This window comes from Elaeis guineensis, chromosome 3 (genome assembly GCF_000442705.2).
Source record: "Elaeis guineensis isolate ETL-2024a chromosome 3, EG11, whole genome shotgun sequence".
Lineage (NCBI taxonomy): Eukaryota > Viridiplantae > Streptophyta > Magnoliopsida > Arecales > Arecaceae > Elaeis > Elaeis guineensis.
The window spans coordinates 117,760,392-117,778,689 of record NC_025995.2 but is presented as its reverse complement, the minus strand read 5'-3'; the positions used below and the strand labels follow the sequence as shown (position 1 = coordinate 117,778,689).

The following is an 18,298-nucleotide window of genomic DNA, read 5'->3' as shown; positions in this document are numbered from 1 at the left end:
CGCTTTTAAAAAGCATCGGCGCTATTCGTCCCCACTCTTACATAGTCGACGCTTTGCCGACGCTTTTAGAAGCGTCGTAAAGCGAAATAGCGACGCTTTAAAGCATCGTTAATGACCATTAATAGCGTCGTTAATGACCATTTTTCCTGTAGTGGTAATCAAGTCGGTGCGGAGACGAAAAAGTGAGATAGTCGTTGCGCATTTAGTCGATAGGAAGGCGATGAAGAGAGATAGTCAGCTAAGCGATGAAGATCTATCCTAATAATATTTATGCATGTTAGGATTTGATGCCTCGAGATTCAGCCCACATTGAGCCCACAGCGATGTTCGCGGCGAAAAATGGAGTCCAACGAGACCAAGATCACCTGAATCGGAGCTCGGATGGAGGAGATACGAGCTTTTGAAGTCAGCACGAGAATCGAGGCGGCGGAGGACCGCCGGCGACCGGCGGCGGGCGGCAGCGGCGCGGTTGCAGGCGGCGGCGCGCGGGACGCGCGTCCCAGGCCCGCGTGGGACGCGGGACCCAGGCCCGCGCGGGACACGCGACCCAGGCCTGCGCGGGACGCGCGTCCCAGGCCCAGGCCCGCGCGGGACGCGCGACCCAGGCCCAGGCCCGCACGGGACGCGCGACCCAACGGCCTGCTGGCCCATCCCCGGTCCACCGTGGACCGGGTGGTCCACGGCCCGGCCTGTGGACCGCGTTCTCGCGGTCCATGGCCCTATTCCGTGGACCGGAGCGCGATCGGATGGCCCAGAGAGCTCCCGGTCTTGATCCGACGGTCAGGAGGGTTTCTTGGCAACAAGGAGTCCTAATCCCTTTCTAAACGTGTTTTAACCTATGATTAAGCCTTTAAAAGGCCCTGAGACGTAACAGAGGGACGGGTGGTTGTTTTCTCACCGCCGTACGAACCGAGAGGAGAGAGAGAGGCGTGAGGCACTGTGAGAGAAGGAGCAGGAGGCTCCTGGACAGCGGTCGTCAGGCTCTTCAGGGGTTCAGGGGGGTCTCCAAGAGAGAGAGAGCTTTTGTGAGGGGAACTTCTTGTGAGAGAGAATTGGGTGTACAAGGGTTGAGGGTGAGGTCTCCTCTTGTAAAATTTTCTTTTCATAGTGAAGTTTGCATGCCCCGTGGAGGCGAGCCCTTTTGTGGCTGATCCACGTATTTTGATTGTTTTTCCTTTTATTTTGTTTCTTCTTTCTTCCTGCTGCATCGCGTGGTACTGAAAGGATCTTGGGAGGTGGTATCCTGGCCAGACATCCACCCAACAATGCACTATGTCAATCACCTCATTCCATTCTTTTTATAGACTATTTATCATGCATTCATCATGATGACTAATCCATAAGAACGAGCAAGATGATTGCAATGGTCCCAGCTTTATTGACGCATGGGATGCACTATATAATTTCTCCTCTAACAGTTGAGCTTGAATCCATGTGTAATTTGCATGGTAGCATGCTGTACAGCACCACATGGATGATGATCGGATAGGGGGCATTGCATGCCATACATGGCCTATGTTTGAGTTTCATATGCTAAACCTACTTGATGGCTGTTCATCTCCATGGTCGAATGATGTGGCACCATCTAGCCTTATATAGCATTTTGCGGTGCAAATCAACCACCACAGAGGATCTTGGGTTGGTAACAATCGCGCACGATGCAACTCTGGACTTGGGGCCTAAGATTTGTGCACTTTATTGGCCGGCCTTTCTAGGCGCCAAAGATCATTGACGGCCTTAACTCACATTGCTGACCAACTCAAGCACCTGAAATAATTTGCACCATTACGCATGCTTCAGGTATGGATTCCTCCTTGACCGTTGGGATGAGTGCAAGAGGCATTATAGAAAAGTTTAGCATCAGAAAAGATTCTTATTTATTTATTATTTACTCATTCTTCGAGAGAATTTAAAGGACGACCCTCAATCAGCTGGACACCCACCAATTATCAAATCAAACAGAACAAGCGAAAAAATAGAACTCACTAGGTTTCTTTGATGAGTAAAATCACTTGGGTCGAAGTTCTCCTACAACAATAATACATTGTATACATGTGTCCCTGTGAAAAGTTTCAGCATACTTTTATGAGCTTGTAGCCACTCAAAAAAAGTCTGGATGAAGTCGCAATGCTGCTAGCTAGCTCACTAATTATTGTAAGGGAAACCTTATTGAACTTGGTACTCTTAACGGCCTACATGTGTAAGGGAAAGCGTGGGATAACTTGGTGTCTGAATTTGTGCATATATGGGTATCGCCAATCTAATTCATGTTAATCATTCAGCGTCTCTTTTGGATTTCTTGTTAATATTGTACATTAATACCAATCCCACGACGAGTGGCAGGATTTATAGTGAAATTGAAGTATGCCTCCATTGTACGCATATGTATTCGTCAAACATAATCATGTTGATTCCCCTTTGCCTCATAGATGGTTCACGAGGAGGAGGAGTTATGGGACAGGTGGCATGAGGATGCTTGATGTATTTCATTTTTTTCTTTAAAAACAAAAAGATTTCAACTTAAACATTAGTGCCATGGTGTACGTGGCAAAACAAAAGAAAGCGGTTCCAAGCAGTTCTCCGCTGGCACACGCACATGAGAGCTAATTTGTTTGGCACACGAACACCTACCAGCTCAGTTGACAAGTACTTCTAGCAAGGGCACCCCCTTGGGAGCGTGACGGTATGAAGCCCGGTGTGGATACGTGGATCTCTTTTCATCTAAAACTACAAATATATGAGCTAACTATTCCCTTTTGCCCTCACACAAACCGTGCCATCCAACGTACTTCATTGCTGCCAGATGTTCATCATTATTTCCAAGTCAGTTGTGTGCTTAATTATGATGGATATACCCGTATGGTACAAGCTGAGTTGCTCGTTCATCAAATGTTGGCATTCCGAATGAACGTTGTTAGCTTTTGGATCCGGACCCTTCCCGGTCCTCACAAGAACTTGGAAGGCCTTCCGCCAAATCAAGGCGTGCGACAGGATGGTTGCTTTACCTTATGTCTCCTTGGCAAGTCTTGCTAGTTGCTGAACTGGTCAATCAGATCTTGGACCATTTTACATCAGGGCTATGACGCATGGGTCCTATTATTGTGAACTTGGAAATGACCTTAAAGTCGGTTCAACAGTGGATGGCTGCGATCAGCCTAGCCAGTTGGAATTTCTAGAGGGCATCTACAAACAAGTCCATTTGCAGGAGATTGTCTGGTGGAGATCTTTCAATGGTTAAGTTAATTAAAATTTGGGAACAGAGGAAGAGAGAAGTGGGGAGAGAAAGGAAAGGTTGAGAGAGCTCTTGGATATGTTTGAGAGACTTCCGTGAGAATTCTCTGTCCCCTTCTATCTACAGAGGAGGATCAATAGCCGTTTCTAAAAAGGCCGTGGCCGTTTCGCGAAGATCATGTACCGAGGTTGAGGCGTTCTGTGATCTTGCAGTTTGGGATGGCATTGACAACTAGCGACACTATTTGAACGATTCCTTGCCTTATTTATGTGATATCAGTGATTTTCACACAAAAGGTGCCGAAGATCTCAGGTTGGTGTGGTGATTTAGAAGGATTTTCGAACTTGATGTGGACCACTTAGGTCATTATGGATAGGATTGCATAGGGTCTAAGAGTAAAATCTGTCATATCGGAAGCCAATTTGTGAGCAAACTTTTTGAGACCATAACTTACTCATACGACGATCGATTTCGATGATTTTTTTTGTAAAATTGGATAGTTTTTTTAGATCTATGATGTGACATTCCCCATCAAAGGGGCAGTGCCTCGAGCGATTAGGATGAAATTTTTTCGTTTGAGTCATGAAATGGACTGATCAATCTGAAAATTTCTCTTCCAAATAAGATTTTTATCGAGTGAGCTTCTAATCTATGAAAAATTTAATAGAGCAACAGAAGACAAAATTGATGTAGAAATCAAGATCTGTTTTTGAAAAATTTTAGTTTTTTTTTAGATTATTTTGATTAGATACGTCTATTTTAGGTAAAAGAGCCTATTAGAACTAGAAAAAAATCTGATCTAATTTGTATTAGGATGGACCTTATTTTTATTAATGGAGGTATGCACCTCATGTTTAATCAACAAAAAAAATAAATAAAAAAGAAAATAGACTTGATCCTATTTTTGAAAATTTTTTCTTCTTCAATCTTTTCTTTAAGAGGTCCGATTTGAAAAATTAAAGAAATTTTTATTTTTTTGATTGGATCAAATTGATATCAGAATATGATTTTCTATATCTATTGGGGCTTAGTTTATGATTCAGACGCACGGTCAATACAAGTAATCAAGAAAAAGGCTATATGTGCTTCAAGTATATTAAAGGAAGGAGTATGGCTGCTAGTTTTTCCTCAAAATATGATAAAATAAAAAGATGTCTCACACAACTAGAGAAAAAATTATCTAACGCATTGAGATTGTCTCCAGATTTGGTGGTACCTTCCATGCAAGCACAAGTGCTAACAATTCTGGTTGTAAAACTATTTCCAACGTTTAGAGAAGAAGATCTTCTATCCAGCAAAAATGATGAACAATCTAGAAGTACGAAACTTTTTTCTCTTTAGTTGTTTTAAAGTTGAAGCTTGAATCGATATCTTTGTGTACGATAGGACTGTTGATGTAGAAAGCTTAGATAACTAGATGGATCACTTAGAGATCTATTTTACTATTTATGGATACTCTGGTATCGAGAAGATAGATTTTGCGCATTCCAAGCTTTTTAGCCATGCTCTCACATAGTAAAATTCGTACATAAGAAACAACGATATCTCTAATATGATATGTAGTAAATTCAAGAGTCTAATCAAGAGGCAATTTTATCAAATTGGCCATGAGAGGATCGGTAGATCAAGTGATGGTACTTGTGGCAGAAGTATAAACAATTTGCCCAAGACTATACCACCGAGTTTCAGAAAAAGCAATCTTCTTCAAGATTTCTATCGATGATCATGTAGTTTTCATTAAGTATGTTGGAGGTCTCTATGAGAGTATCTGTAAGGAGTTGAAGCTCTTCAAAGTTGAAGATATCAACGAAGCTAGTGAGAAGGCCATAATGATTGAGCAGAAAAATCACCCTAAGAAAGCCAAGAAGGGCAAGAAACATGTCAACATGACTCAAATAAATTATTGTGATCACTGCAACCTTCACGAATACATCAAAGATAACTGTTGGATGCTTCATGTTGAATTAAAGCTGAAGATGACAATTCTAATAAGAAGGGAAAGGTAATCCCTAATGTTGTACAGGTAGAGGAGCTACCCAAACTTGAGCAAGCATATTCCAAATTGAGCATAATGGTGAGAAAATCTACAACAATGACTGAGGTAGATCTAGAGGAATATAAGGAACTCTTTTGCCTAAAGATTTAGATGAAGTAAAGCATCATCAAGATTATTCAAAATCTCAAAAGCCAGAAGAATCTGATCTTTGAAAATCTAGTTCAGAAGTTAGGGTTTTTGACCAAGCCTCATCCACATCCTTATCCTCTCGACTAGATTCAAATGGATGTTGAGTTGAATATTACCAAGCAGTGTACCTTAAGTTCACCATCATTGATAGGTATACTGATGAGATAACTTATGAAATAATTTTCTTTGGATGTTTGCCATGTTTTCCTAAGGAGGTCGTATTTTTGGGATTGAGATATAATGTTCTACAGACGATAGAAAAAGTATCATCTTGTTAAGGATAGAAAAAAATTCATGATCAACACTTTCAAGCCTCAAGAAACACAGATCTTGCAATTACTGTCTAGGTGAAATGTCTTATTAATGCGTGCAGCTAGCTTGTGATGATGGTGTGAGAAGCTGGTACTAACATGATTAGCCACGCTCTCATCTTGTGATTTCATTATTCGATCCAACGAAGAGGAGTCTCATAGATGTCATCTACAACGAAGAAGGATAACAAGAAGCATCTCTACTATAAAGTTGAGATGTGGGAGCAAACCAAGTGGTTTATCGAGATTCAAGAGCAAAGAAAACCAAGATTAGAAACCATCTTTGAGCAACACCAAGTGGTTCAAACGTGAGATGGGAAAGCATTCATTTTTTCACCTTCAGATTTGCTACGGTGGAAGCCAATTCATAAGTCAAAACTTTCGGAGATCATAACTCGATCATACGATGTCCGATTTTAATTTTTTTTTTGAAATTATAGTTTTTGAGATCTATGATATGATGCCCTACCATCATGGGAGAAGTGTCCTTAGTGATCAGGTTAAAATTCTTTTGTTTGGGCTCTGAACGGACTAATCAATTAAAAATTTTTCTTTGGATAAGACTTGAGCATTATTTTCAATCTAAGAAGAATCCGATAGAGTGACAGAAGATAGAGTTGATATAAAAATCGAGATCCACCTCCTGAAATAATTTAGCTTTTTTTCAAATAATTTCTACTAGATAGATCTATTTTTAGGTAAAATAGTCCTATTAAAACTAGCAGAGGAATCCGACCCAATTTATGTTAGTATGGATCTCGTTCTTATAGATAGAGGGTATATACCTTATTTTTAATTAATGAAAAATATAAAAGAGAAAAAAAGAGAGTTGATCCCAACTTGTGAAAATTCTCTTCTTCTACTTCTTTCTTTAAGAGATTCAGGTTGTGTGGATTGAAGAAAATTTTTCTTCTTCCTGATCCGATCATACAGTCGTAGCTTTAGATCATTCGTATGTGAGCCGAACAAATTGGCATGATCCAACATCGGTTCACTTCGACAACAATTGATATCACACCACATTAGGTCCTAACTCAACAATAGTGATCTGTATCGAATTTCCAACCTAGGCATTAGCTACATTAAGCACACCACACAATGATTTGTCTACGCACAAAAATATCCAACTTCTACAAGTCACTTAACTTTGAAGTAGGACATTAATTTAAGTGATTAATTGGATCTAATAATTTTATGGAGAACTTGGTAGTCATGGTTTTCCCATATTCCTTTCTCAGCCTATGATACTACTACAAAACAAAGAAAATAAATTGCTATAATGAGAATCATGAAAAAATATGATGAGTCAACCACGTGTTAGTTCTAATTCTAAGTATATTACTATGGATGTCCATTAGAATGTAGTGCATAAGTACTAAGTGACCAATTGACAATCACTATGCAATCCTTTGTTCCAATTCTAGAAAACCCTTGTCATGATTATATAGTTATTTTGTTAGGATTTGATGCTTTGAGATTCGATTCACATTGAGCCCATAGTGAGGTCCATGGTGAAAAATGGAGTCCAACGAGACCAAGATCACCCCAAACGAAGCTCGGATGGAGGAGATACGAGCTTTTGAAGTCGGCATGAGACCCGAGGCGGCGGAGGACCGCCGGCGGGCCAGCGGAGCGGCGGCTGCATGGCCACAGGCGGTAGAGCGCGGCCCAGGCGGGGCCAATGCACGGGACGCGCGGCCCAGGCGGGCGGGTGGCCCAGCCCACGCTCGGGCTCGCGGGGCGTGCCCTGGGCCCAGGCGCCCGGCATAGGTGCGGCTCAAGCCCGCACGCACGGGCCGGCCCAGGTCCAAGCACCGTGCCTGGGCCCTGTACCCCAGTCCATCATGGACCGGGCAGTCCATGGCAGACCACGTGGACCGCTTGGGCATTTTTCAGGCATTTCATGCGGTCCACGGTACTATTTCATAGACCGATCGCGATCGAATGGCCCAGGGAGTTTTCGATCTTGATCCGACGGTTCAGAGACTTGATTTGGATTTATTAAGGAGTCTTGAACCTAATCTAATTGGGTTTTTAGCCTTTAAAAGTCCTGTGCCTCACAGAGAGAAGGGAGCAGTCTGGTTTTTTGCCATGGACGCTGTACGGAATCTGTGAGGAGAGAAATAAGAGCATGCATCGCTGAGAGAGAAGGAGCAGGAGGCTCCTGGACAGCGGACGTCAGTCGCTTCAGGGGTTCAGAGGGGTTTTTCAAAGAGAGAGAGCTTTTGTGAGGGGAACTTTTAGTGAGAGAGAAATTGGATGTACGATGGTTGAGAGTGAGATCTTCTCTTGTAAAATTTCTTTTTTATAGTGAAGTTTACATGCCCCATGGAGGCGAGCCCTTTTGTGGCCGATCCACGTATTTTGATTATTTTTGTTTTATTTCTTCTTTCTTCCTGCTGCATCGCGCAGTATCGAAAAGTTCCTGGGAGGTGGTGTCCTGGTCAGATATCCACCCAACAAGTGGTATCAGAGCGAGGCGGTACAAGGACACAGATTGCAGCGATGGTGAGTAAGACTGAAGATGGAGAAGACAAGATCAATCAAGATGGAGATCAACAAGTTTGATGGTAAGAGCAATTTCTCCTTGTTGCAGGCAAGGGTGAATGACGTGCTCATCCAACAGAGGTTAATCGAAGCTCTCTTGTGCGAGGAGAAGCCAACCACCATAGAGGTATGGGATTGAAAATGATTACAGATGCAGGTGATGAGTTGTATGTACCTGGCGGATGAGGTGGTGATCCATGTGCTGAGCGAGACTTCTCTGACAGTGCTGTGGTCGAAGCTCAAGGAGTTGTACATGGTGAAGTCTCTCACAAACACTTTTTTCCTCTAGAGACCGTTTTATCAGCTGCGGATGGCTGAGAGATAGAGCGTACAGGAGCATCTGAGTCACTTCCAGAAGATCCTCACCAACCTCCTCAACGTTGACGGAAATATTGAGGAAAAGACCAGGGTGCTGGTTTTGCTAGCATCGCTTCCACCTTCGTACGAGTCCATAGTAATTGTTCTTCTAGTAGGGAAGAGCACTATCAAGATGGACGAGGTCACCGCGACGATACTTCAGAATGAGGTTCTCAGGATGGAGAATCCGGTTTCGAGCTCAGGTGGCGATAGCTCAATTTTGATGGCTTCTGGAGGAGCAGGAGGCAGTAGACGGAGTGACAGAAGATTGCGACGAGGGCGATCCAAGTCCAGGAGGGACTTGAGCAAAATCAGATGTTACTGATGTGAGGAGTTAGGGCATCTAGTCAGAGATTGTCCTCAACTTAAAAAAATTGGACGGTGGCTGCTGTAGCGACGGCCGGTAGCGATTCAGATGGAGATGTCCTGAAGATATCTGATGAAGTATCTACTTCTTCCCAGCAGTGGATATTAGATTCTGCATGTCCCTATCATATATGTTGCAGAGAGGAGCAGTTTGACCTCCTGAAGAACAGTGAGGGCACTGTATATCTATCGGATGGATTGAGCTGTGCGATCAGAGGCATCGGAACGGTCAGCTGAAGGACATATGACGGTGCAGTGAAGAGATCGGGGAAGGTCTGATACATACCCTATTTCAGACAGAATCTTATCTCACTTAGCAGACTGAATTCGAGAGGCTACAGGACGGTAGCTGGTGAAGGAATCCTGAGGGTGCTACGCGGCGATAGGATTGTGCTGGAGGAGAAGAAGGAAAGCAGAGGACATTATTACCTGATGGAGAGCCCAATGCGAGGTGGATCTTCGGGAGCCAAGTGGAGCCGGGAGCCAGATGGAGCTCTAGGAGGTGGATTGGGCACAAGATAGGAGACTCGAGAGGATGAGAGGCGACGTCGCAAGGTGAGATTCCTATTGCCGCAAGACAATTTCTCGAGCATGTCTCAGGTCAGGAGGAGTACAGCATACGATAGAGATGGGATCGAGCAGCCTGGCTCGACTCCCATGTTAGTCTATCAATGATCAGTAGGTGATTGCCCCAGGGCATGGGGACGAGGAGATCCAAAAGTTTTCGAAGTTAAGAGGAGGCTCAATATCGAGTCAAGATGAAAATTGTTAGGATTTGATGCCTAGAGATTCGATCCATATTGAGCCTACAGTGAGGTTCGCAGTGAAAAATGGAGTCCAACGAGATTAAGATCACCCCAAACGGAGCTGGATGGAGGAGATACAAGCTTTTGAAGTCAGCACGAGATCCGAGATGGTGGAGGACCGCCGGCGGCCGGTGGCGGCGCGGCCGCAGGTGGCGGAGCACGGCCCAGGCGGGCGGGTGGCCCAGCCCATGCGCGGGCCCATGGGGTGCAGCTTGGGCCGAGGCGCCCGACGCGGGTGCGTCCCAGGCCCATGCGTGTAGGCCGACCTAGGCCCAGGTGCCGTGCTTTGGCCCTGTACCCCGATCCACCGTGGACCGAACGGTCCATGGTGGACCATGTGGACCACCTGGGCATTTTTCAGGCGTTTCTTGCGGTTTACGGTGCTATTCCATGGACCGATCACGATCGGATGGCCTAGGAAATTTCCGATCTTGATCCGACGGTTCAGAAACTTGATTTGGGTTGATTAAGGAGTCTTAAACCTAATCTAATTGAGTTTTTAGCCTTTAAAAGGCCTGTGCCTCACAGAGAGAAGGGAGCGGTTTGGTTTTTTGCCGTGGATGCCGTATGGAACTTGTGAGGAGAGAAACAAGAGCGAGCGTCGCTGAGAGAGAAGGAGCAGGAGGCTCCTGGACAGCGGATGCCGGTTGCTTCAGGGGTTCAGAGGGGTTTTTCAAAGGGAGAGAGCTTTTGTGAGGGAAACTTCTAGTGAGAGAAAAATTGGGTGTACGAGAGTTGGGGATGAGATCTCCTCTTGTAAATTTTTTTTTTCATAGTGAAGTTTGTATGCCCCGTGGAGGTGAGCCCTTTTGTGGCTGATCCACGTATTTTGATTGTTTTTATTTTATTTCTTCTTTCTTCTTGCTGCATCGTGCAGTACCGAAAAGGTCCTGGGAGGTGGTGTCCTGGCCAGATATCGACCCAACATATTTTAATTAGAAGATGATAACTAATTTATATTATTACTATCGAGGAGTTGATCTGGCTTAGGCTGCTGAGTTGAAGTCGGGAAGAGGGAACACGACAGTCTTTGGATAGCCAGATAAGATGTTCGGGAGGTGAGGGCCGGTGTCTGGTCCTTGATCGATCCCGCGAGCTGGATCCTGTAAAATCACAAAAGAAATGAAAGTCCTTGATCGATCCTACGATGTCTAAGTCAGTCTCTTATGGAAATAAGTAGAAGAGGTTTAGAGCTTTCAAGAAGAAACTAGTGGGGATATGAAGTTGACTCTGAGATGGGATGGTGTTGGGATGGAGAGATGGAGTGCGGAGGTCTGGCGGATATCATGTGGAGTAGGAAAAAGTTCTGATGGAGTTAGAATTACTCAGAGTTCTGTAAAAGAGATATATCTTGTTCATGTGGAACTAATCTCCAGGTGAGGGTATGCGAAGTAAGTCTTCACCAATCTGAAGGGTTCCGGAGAGTTTGGATTTTATATGCAAAGATGGGTACCTATCATTCGAGAGGATGCATAGTTCGAGAGGATGCGTACCATTTTTTTTAAGAATCGCATTTAAGTTATTGGGGGATAACAACTTGCATGTCCCAGAGTTTGTTGGAATCACAGATCTTACTGAGTGGAGAAGTAGAGCGGAGGCCGATTGTTTATCATTTAATGAATAGAAGGCTCTGAAACTTTTTTAACATATTTGTGAATGTCCATATGGCAGTGGCTCGGTGGTTTTTCTGGCACTCCTCAATAGAGACATGTGTAGACTTGCTTCTAGGTTGCCAGGGCCACTGGGGATGGTATATTCTGGACTTATCAGACATCTAACTTATAATTACTATAGACGGGGGTTAGATTTTGGATTTGGGCTATTATGCCCTTGCCATTTGTTGCCGCATAGAATGCGTGCTTGACTTATTACTTTCCAGGCATCATTAACCCACCTTGCAACACCAGCCATTGCAAAGGAGAAAAAGGGGGCAGCTGCTTCGAGTAAACCCAATTTTTGGTGCGGTGCATGGGATTCCCGTGCTAAATTTTAACCAAGTGACCACTGTTTCTTTGGTAGTTTTCGGAAAGAAAGCTGTAGGCAACGTTTTGGAGGCGAAGAATAAAATAAGAAGAGCGGGAATATAGCTTCGACCGTTTTCCTTCTGAAGTTTCTTTTGGATAACATTTCCAATGAAACGTCTCGAATTACTACCAAAAAAATGAAACGACTCGAATTATGACATTTTCTAGGGATAACATTGTTTTTGTTTTTTTTGCCTTTTGATAAGAGGGATAACTTTGTTTAAAATGGAATCAATTCGGATCATCTTGGCAATTTTAAACAAATTCGGAATGAAAGAAATTAAAACACTACTACAAATATTTTAAAAAGAAAAAGAAAAAAAATCAAACAGTGTGACGACAGCTTGGTACATCTATACGTACTCCACGTTAATTTTTAGGTAAGAAAGTCTTCGATGATCGTAGGCGATCTTTTTTTTGAGATCACATCATGCATGGCTTGGCTTATACCTTGGAGAATTAAACCAATGATTAGATTACAAATTTAAGTACAGGCTGTCAGGTTGACTATGAAATTTTTCAATAAAGATTTTTTTTTTCGGTAAAGATTTTTCAATGAAGATTGAACGTTTCTTTAAAGTGCACGCAAGGAGCGTGGCTGTCAGCTCTGCTTGGCTGCATGTCCTTCGCAACTAGATATCTCAGACGTGCCGATGCTGCTACGGAGAATTATTGGTTGGACCAAAACATAAAGGGATACATGCAGACACGGTTGATAAAAAAAATTTAAAAAAAAAAAAAGAGAGGGAAAAAGAACAACACAAGCATGTTTAATTCCTACGTTTCTTTTTTTTTTAATGCTTGGACTAGTTCTGACAGGGGCGGCTCAACATCTTTGGAGGCCTAAAGCTAAAAATGAAGGCTGGCCGCCGGCCCGGTGCACCAAGCGGGGCGGAGGGGGAGTGCCGAAAAACAAAAAAAAAGAAGAAACTTACCGGTGGTGGTCCTGGACGGCTGACGGCTGTGCCCGTCGGCGACGGAATGATCGTCGAGGTAGTCGACGATGTCATCGAGCCACTGGACGGCGAGGCCGCAGTTGTCGCCGTCGGAGAAGAAGCGGAGAGCCTCCTCGAGGCGCTTGAAGACGGAGAGGTAGCCCGGGAGCCGGGGAGGTCGGCGTCGGGGTCGGAGAGGAGGGGCCGCAGCAGCCGCTCGAGGCCGTGGACGGCGTCATTGCGTCAAACACCTTGAGAACGGCGGCAGCGGGGCTGACGGCGCGGTCGATATGGCCGCCGACGGCAACGAGGGCGTCGCGGTGGGCGCGGATCAGGCGGACGGAGGCCTCGAGGGAGGGGAGGCGCTGGTGGATCTCGTCGAGGCGGGGGCCGACGCGGGGCCAGCGCTGCCGAGTGCCGACAGGCGGCCGGAGGCGGAGCCGCGGTCCCGCGGAGACATGGAGGCGGAGCCGCGGAGCGCCGGAGGCCTGGAGGGTGGCTCAGGCGAGACCAGGACGCCGGAGGCGGAGGCGGGGGCCTCCTGGGGGCGGGGGCCTAAGGCAAGGGCTTCGGTGGTCTTTCCCTTCAGCCGCCCCTGACCATTGACTTGGTGGATCTTATCCAGCTAGTAGTTTCACGATGCTATGGTAGATTGGAAAAAAAAAAAAGATTATGGTTCATACTTAACTATATGCTATTTTGAAAGAACTTACTCCCTTCAAAAATTGATCTGACGGAAATTCGTGCGTTTTCTATTTTTTTTCCTTTGGTAAGGAGCTAAAAGCTTATATTGAAGGTAAAAATTGTTTACAGAAATCCATAAGAAAATGGAAGCAGCCAAAATACAGGAGGTACCCACCGTGGAAACATAAAACATGAAGCAGGAAGGAAAATATACAAGAAGTACAAATGCTATATGGACATGGGAAAGGAGAAATATAAAAGACCGAGGACCTCAAGAGACAAGGAAACTACGGTAGCTGAGATGTACAATCCTTGTGAACTTGCACCAGTAGAAGAGGGAATAGGAATACTACAAAGTCAATAACAAAACACCAAATGGTGAAGCTGAAGCACCTAGTAGAAAAGGGACCCCACTGTAGAGAGAATACCCAGCAACGGATACATCTGTATACTGAATGAAATGATCCATCGAAGCAACATAATAACAGCCACTCAGATGTGGTATAACAGCAGGAAATACAAGATGTAGAAGATGATCGCCTGCATTAATTACAGAATAAGAAAGAAAATAGTGCTCGAGTCCAGGAACTTGAAGTAAACACATTGCAACCATCTAAGAAGAGGTAATCTTCCAAAGCAGTACATAGAAGAATGGCATGATTGAAGAGAACCAATGAAGCAGAAATATACAAAATGAGTTAACAGTTCTAGATTGAGTAGTCTCAAGTTGCTGGGAAGCTAAGCTGAAATATGGAAGAAGGCCCATCCACAAGATTTCATAACATAAGCAGAATGAAGGAAGATAGGTGGTAAATGAAAGGAGCAGCAAGGACGGTAGCCATGTCCAGTCGTAAATGACAACTGTGGAAGAGGGTAGAAGCTCCAAAAACCTGCATGAAAGATAAGCAACAAAAAGAAAAAGAAACATCATAAACGGTTATAGTTAGTGCCATTTGCATCCATCTACATGCGGGCATAGGACTCAGAGGATCAGAAGGTTCATGATAGTCCCAAGCATGCTTTGCAATCCAATCAGCACCTGAATTTGCCTCCTTAAAGATGTGAGAAGCAACAAAAGCTCTTGAAGGATCTTTGACATTGCAAGATGTCTTGTAAAACTTTGTGGCCAGTACAATTGGAAGCCGACAAGGGCGAATCAATCCAAGAGATGATACAAGTGGAATCGCCTTCCAGCAGAATTTAGTCTTACTTAAGGACATGAATAATAGCTTGCAATCCATACCATGCACCAATGAGCTTCGCCAACGGCACAGGGGTAGCATTTAACTGAATAGCCACAGCCTTCAGAGGGTATCTAGAAAAATCTATAATGATATAAGCTGCATCTAGCCGCCTTTTAATTATGAATTGATCCATTAAAGTTAACCTTTACTGCACCAAGGGATGGGGGTAACCACCGAACAAAAGGTGAGGAAGGAAAAGAAGGTAGAGATAATGAGTTACCCAGTATGATAGAGCAGATAAAGATATAAAGGTAGAGAAGGGCTTTTAGTAGCTATCTTTCTTTGAGTGTATTATTTTGAGCATAACTTTGAAAGCAACCAGTGTCCTAAAAAGAATTAAAAAAAAAAAAGAAAAAAAAAAAGAAAGAAAGAAGCAACCATGATCATGAATATAACCATCGACCCTCCTTGCTATTTGCTTTTGCCTTTTGATCCTGTTTTAATGCGCGGGCAGGAATCTGGAATGTCCGAGCCAACAATTATAGATGGGTTTCTTTTTGTAGAGCCATAGGCCATGTTGTTTTACTCACTTCAATATTGATACCCATGTTGCCTCATCGATTTTGATTTTTAATTAGCTTATTACAAATTTGATGTGGTATCACCATTGCAATGAATATTTACTCCTGATTAGGATTTGAAATCCTTCTTGAATCTATGACATTATAAAGTAGAGAGGACTTGAAGAATTTGTGTGTGGGTAGCAATATACGTAGCTAATCATGTTCGATCTATTTGTGGATAGTTGTTCGTCTGAGCTTCTAGATATTTTATTTTTTTATTCCAATATATGTATTTACTCTATATTCGCTTAATATATCTTGTTTATTAAAAAAATAATTTATGGTGTATATCCAGCTGGGATTAGATTGATTATCATGGGTAAGGAGCGTCCTACCAATAGATGCCACTTTATCGCTTGGACCAATCCAATAGATGGTTTATTTATTGAGCAGTCGAACAAAACCCAAGCTGGCAAGTTGAAATTTGGAGCTGGTAATCGTGCCTGCAACCAAAAACATGACATCTGTCTCACCGAAAAGGTCTAAAATATCAAAAGTCCACACTCCACCCTTCTCACGATGCTAGAAAGGGAAATATGGGCAAGAAAAAGATATCGAAAGAGAAGGCATCCTTGTTACAAGTCATCTTGCAATCCCGTGAGTCTTGTTTATTATGCCAAGTTGTGTAAGAAATTCTACCTATTTTTTTTTTTACTAAAAAAAAAGCTTCAATTAGGGTAACATGCCAATTCAGAGCAACAAAGTTGGAATTCCCCTCCAATTAATGATCATTCCATGTATGCAGCAAAATACGCTATATATTGGGGTCCTGGGAAAGCACTTCTCTCATCTTAATCCTTGGAGCAACCATATAGCCTTCTTTAGCTATGGCCTCCTTGAATAGCTTCCTTTTGCTCTCACTGCTATCACTACTTGCTTGCGCTGCCCGAGGGCAGCTTTCACCAATGTTCTACGCAAGGAGCTGCCCAAATGTACAAAGCATCGTGCGCTTGGCCATGGCACAGGCCGTAATTAGGGAGCCAAGAATGGGCGCATCCATCCTTCGGCTCTTCTTCCACGACTGTTTTGTAAATGTGTGATACAATCCCTTTCCTCCCTGGTTTTTATTTTGTTCTTTTGATGTATATCTTTGAACCACCTTCGCTATAGTATGCTGCAATTTACTGATCCTCGAATTCATGGATTTATTTGCTAATATCTAATTTGAATTACAAGGGAAGTGGCCGTAAGTTTAATATAGAGACGGTCGGGTTACTTGAATGTAGTTTGATTAAATGGGGAGCAAACTAGCAACATAGCTCTATTAACTTGGTCGCACCTGAACCTCGAAAAGCCATTATTAGGTTACATGCAGCCAATTAATAGCAATAGCAACGTTATGCTGCTACGTAGCTATGAGTTGGGAAACTTTGCGGTGCATCATTTGCACTGTAGAGGGTTGTACAGCTCTGGATCTCTACCACATCATCTCATTGTGGAGATGGACTGCAAAACTTGCGTTGTAGAGGATCGAAACTTGGGCTGCTATATTCTTCTCAACTCACACCTTGATGCCGCTGTGCCGCACCTATCATCCAAAGGTGCTCAATAGCTTAGAAGCTTAAAAAGCAATGTACATGCCGCCCATAGGATAAATAGCGGTTGTATCAGTCCTAACAACTGTCATATATCTGCTAAAATTTAAGAAGTTAACTCTCTCCTAAATGCAGTAGGCATGTGTGCCAAATTAAAGCTGACACGGTGAAAGATGGGTGCAAACTGTGATCCGTTATCCGCTTTTCTTACATGTGTAACTCTCAGTTGCTGAACGGATCGCATCCTCTGTTTTCTTCAGGGCTGCGACGGATCGATCCTTCTCGATGATACAGCAACGTTCACCGGTGAGAAGAACGCTTTCCCAAACCGAAACTCCGTCCGTGGATTCGAAGTCATCGATACCATCAAAGCCAGTGTCGAAGCTGCCTGCAAAGCCACCGTCTCATGCGCTGACATCCTCGCTCTCGCCGCTCGCGATGGAGTCAACTTGGTTAGTGTCGCACCCATCATTTCACACCACCTCTGTCACCATCGACGTTCAGTTTTAATGCTTTAAGCTGATACGAATGATACATCTTGTAGCTCGGCGGGCCAACTTGGACGGTGCAACTGGGCAGGAGGGATGCAACAACGGCGAGCCAGAGCGCGGCCAACAGCAACCTCCCCGGTCCCGGGTCCAGCCTCTCCACGCTCATCTCCATGTTCGCCGCCCACGGCCTCAGCGCTCAAGAGATGACCGCGCTCTCCGGGGCCCACACCATCGGCGAAGCTCAATGCACCAACTTCCGCGCCCACATCTACAACGACACCAACATCAACCCCAGCTTTGCGTCCTTAAGGAAGCAGAACTGCCCGGCCTCGGGTGGCGACAGCAACCTCGCGCTGCTGGATGTCCAGATCCCGTACCGGTTCGACAATGACTACTACCAGAACCTTGTGGCCCAGCGGGGGCTGCTGCACTCGGACCAGGAGCTCTTCAACGGTGGATCGCAGGACGCGCTGGTCCGGCAATACAGCACCTACGCTGAGTTGTTTGAGAGGGACTTCGCCCAGGCAATGGTGAAGATGGGGAGCATCAGCCCGCTGACCGGGACCAGTGGGGAGATCAGGTTGAACTGCAGGAAGGTGAACTGGTGACGGTGGGGCGGGCGACGGTTGACTCTCCGGGTCATAACTACTACACTACGCGCAAACCATGTTGCCGACCGTATAAAAATGTCAAATAAAGCCATGCTTTTTTCTTGCGTTTCTTTAAAACAAGGAAAAGAATCAAGGAATTGAATAATATATATTTCCAACCATTTAATGCACGGAAGGTAATGGTTGTTTGTGTGTTGATGATTTTGTGATGATTAAAAGGGTCATCTCCTGTCACTTGTAACGAATGACAAATGTATACCGCTAAAGGCCATGGGAGACCCAACTCTGTGTTTATACCGGGTAACCCAGCACCAGCAGTGCTTGATATCGATCGTAGCATAAGACATTATATCATATACCGCATGCATCAACGAGCCATGCACCACACCACCACGTCTTTATGACTG

General features: G+C 44.3%; 1 protein-coding gene across 1 annotated transcript; it reads left to right on the top strand.

The window, feature by feature from the left end:
• Nucleotides 1-16,065: 16,065 nt before the first annotated feature.
• Nucleotides 16,066-18,057, top strand: LOC105040597 (peroxidase P7). The gene is made up of 3 exons (XM_073254597.1): nucleotides 16,066-16,288; nucleotides 17,050-17,241; nucleotides 17,334-18,057. The coding sequence occupies exons 1-3, from the start codon at nucleotides 16,082-16,084 to the stop codon at nucleotides 17,886-17,888; spliced, it is 954 nt and encodes a 317-aa protein (XP_073110698.1). The 5' UTR covers nucleotides 16,066-16,081; the 3' UTR covers nucleotides 17,889-18,057.
• Nucleotides 18,058-18,298: the final 241 nt, after the last annotated feature.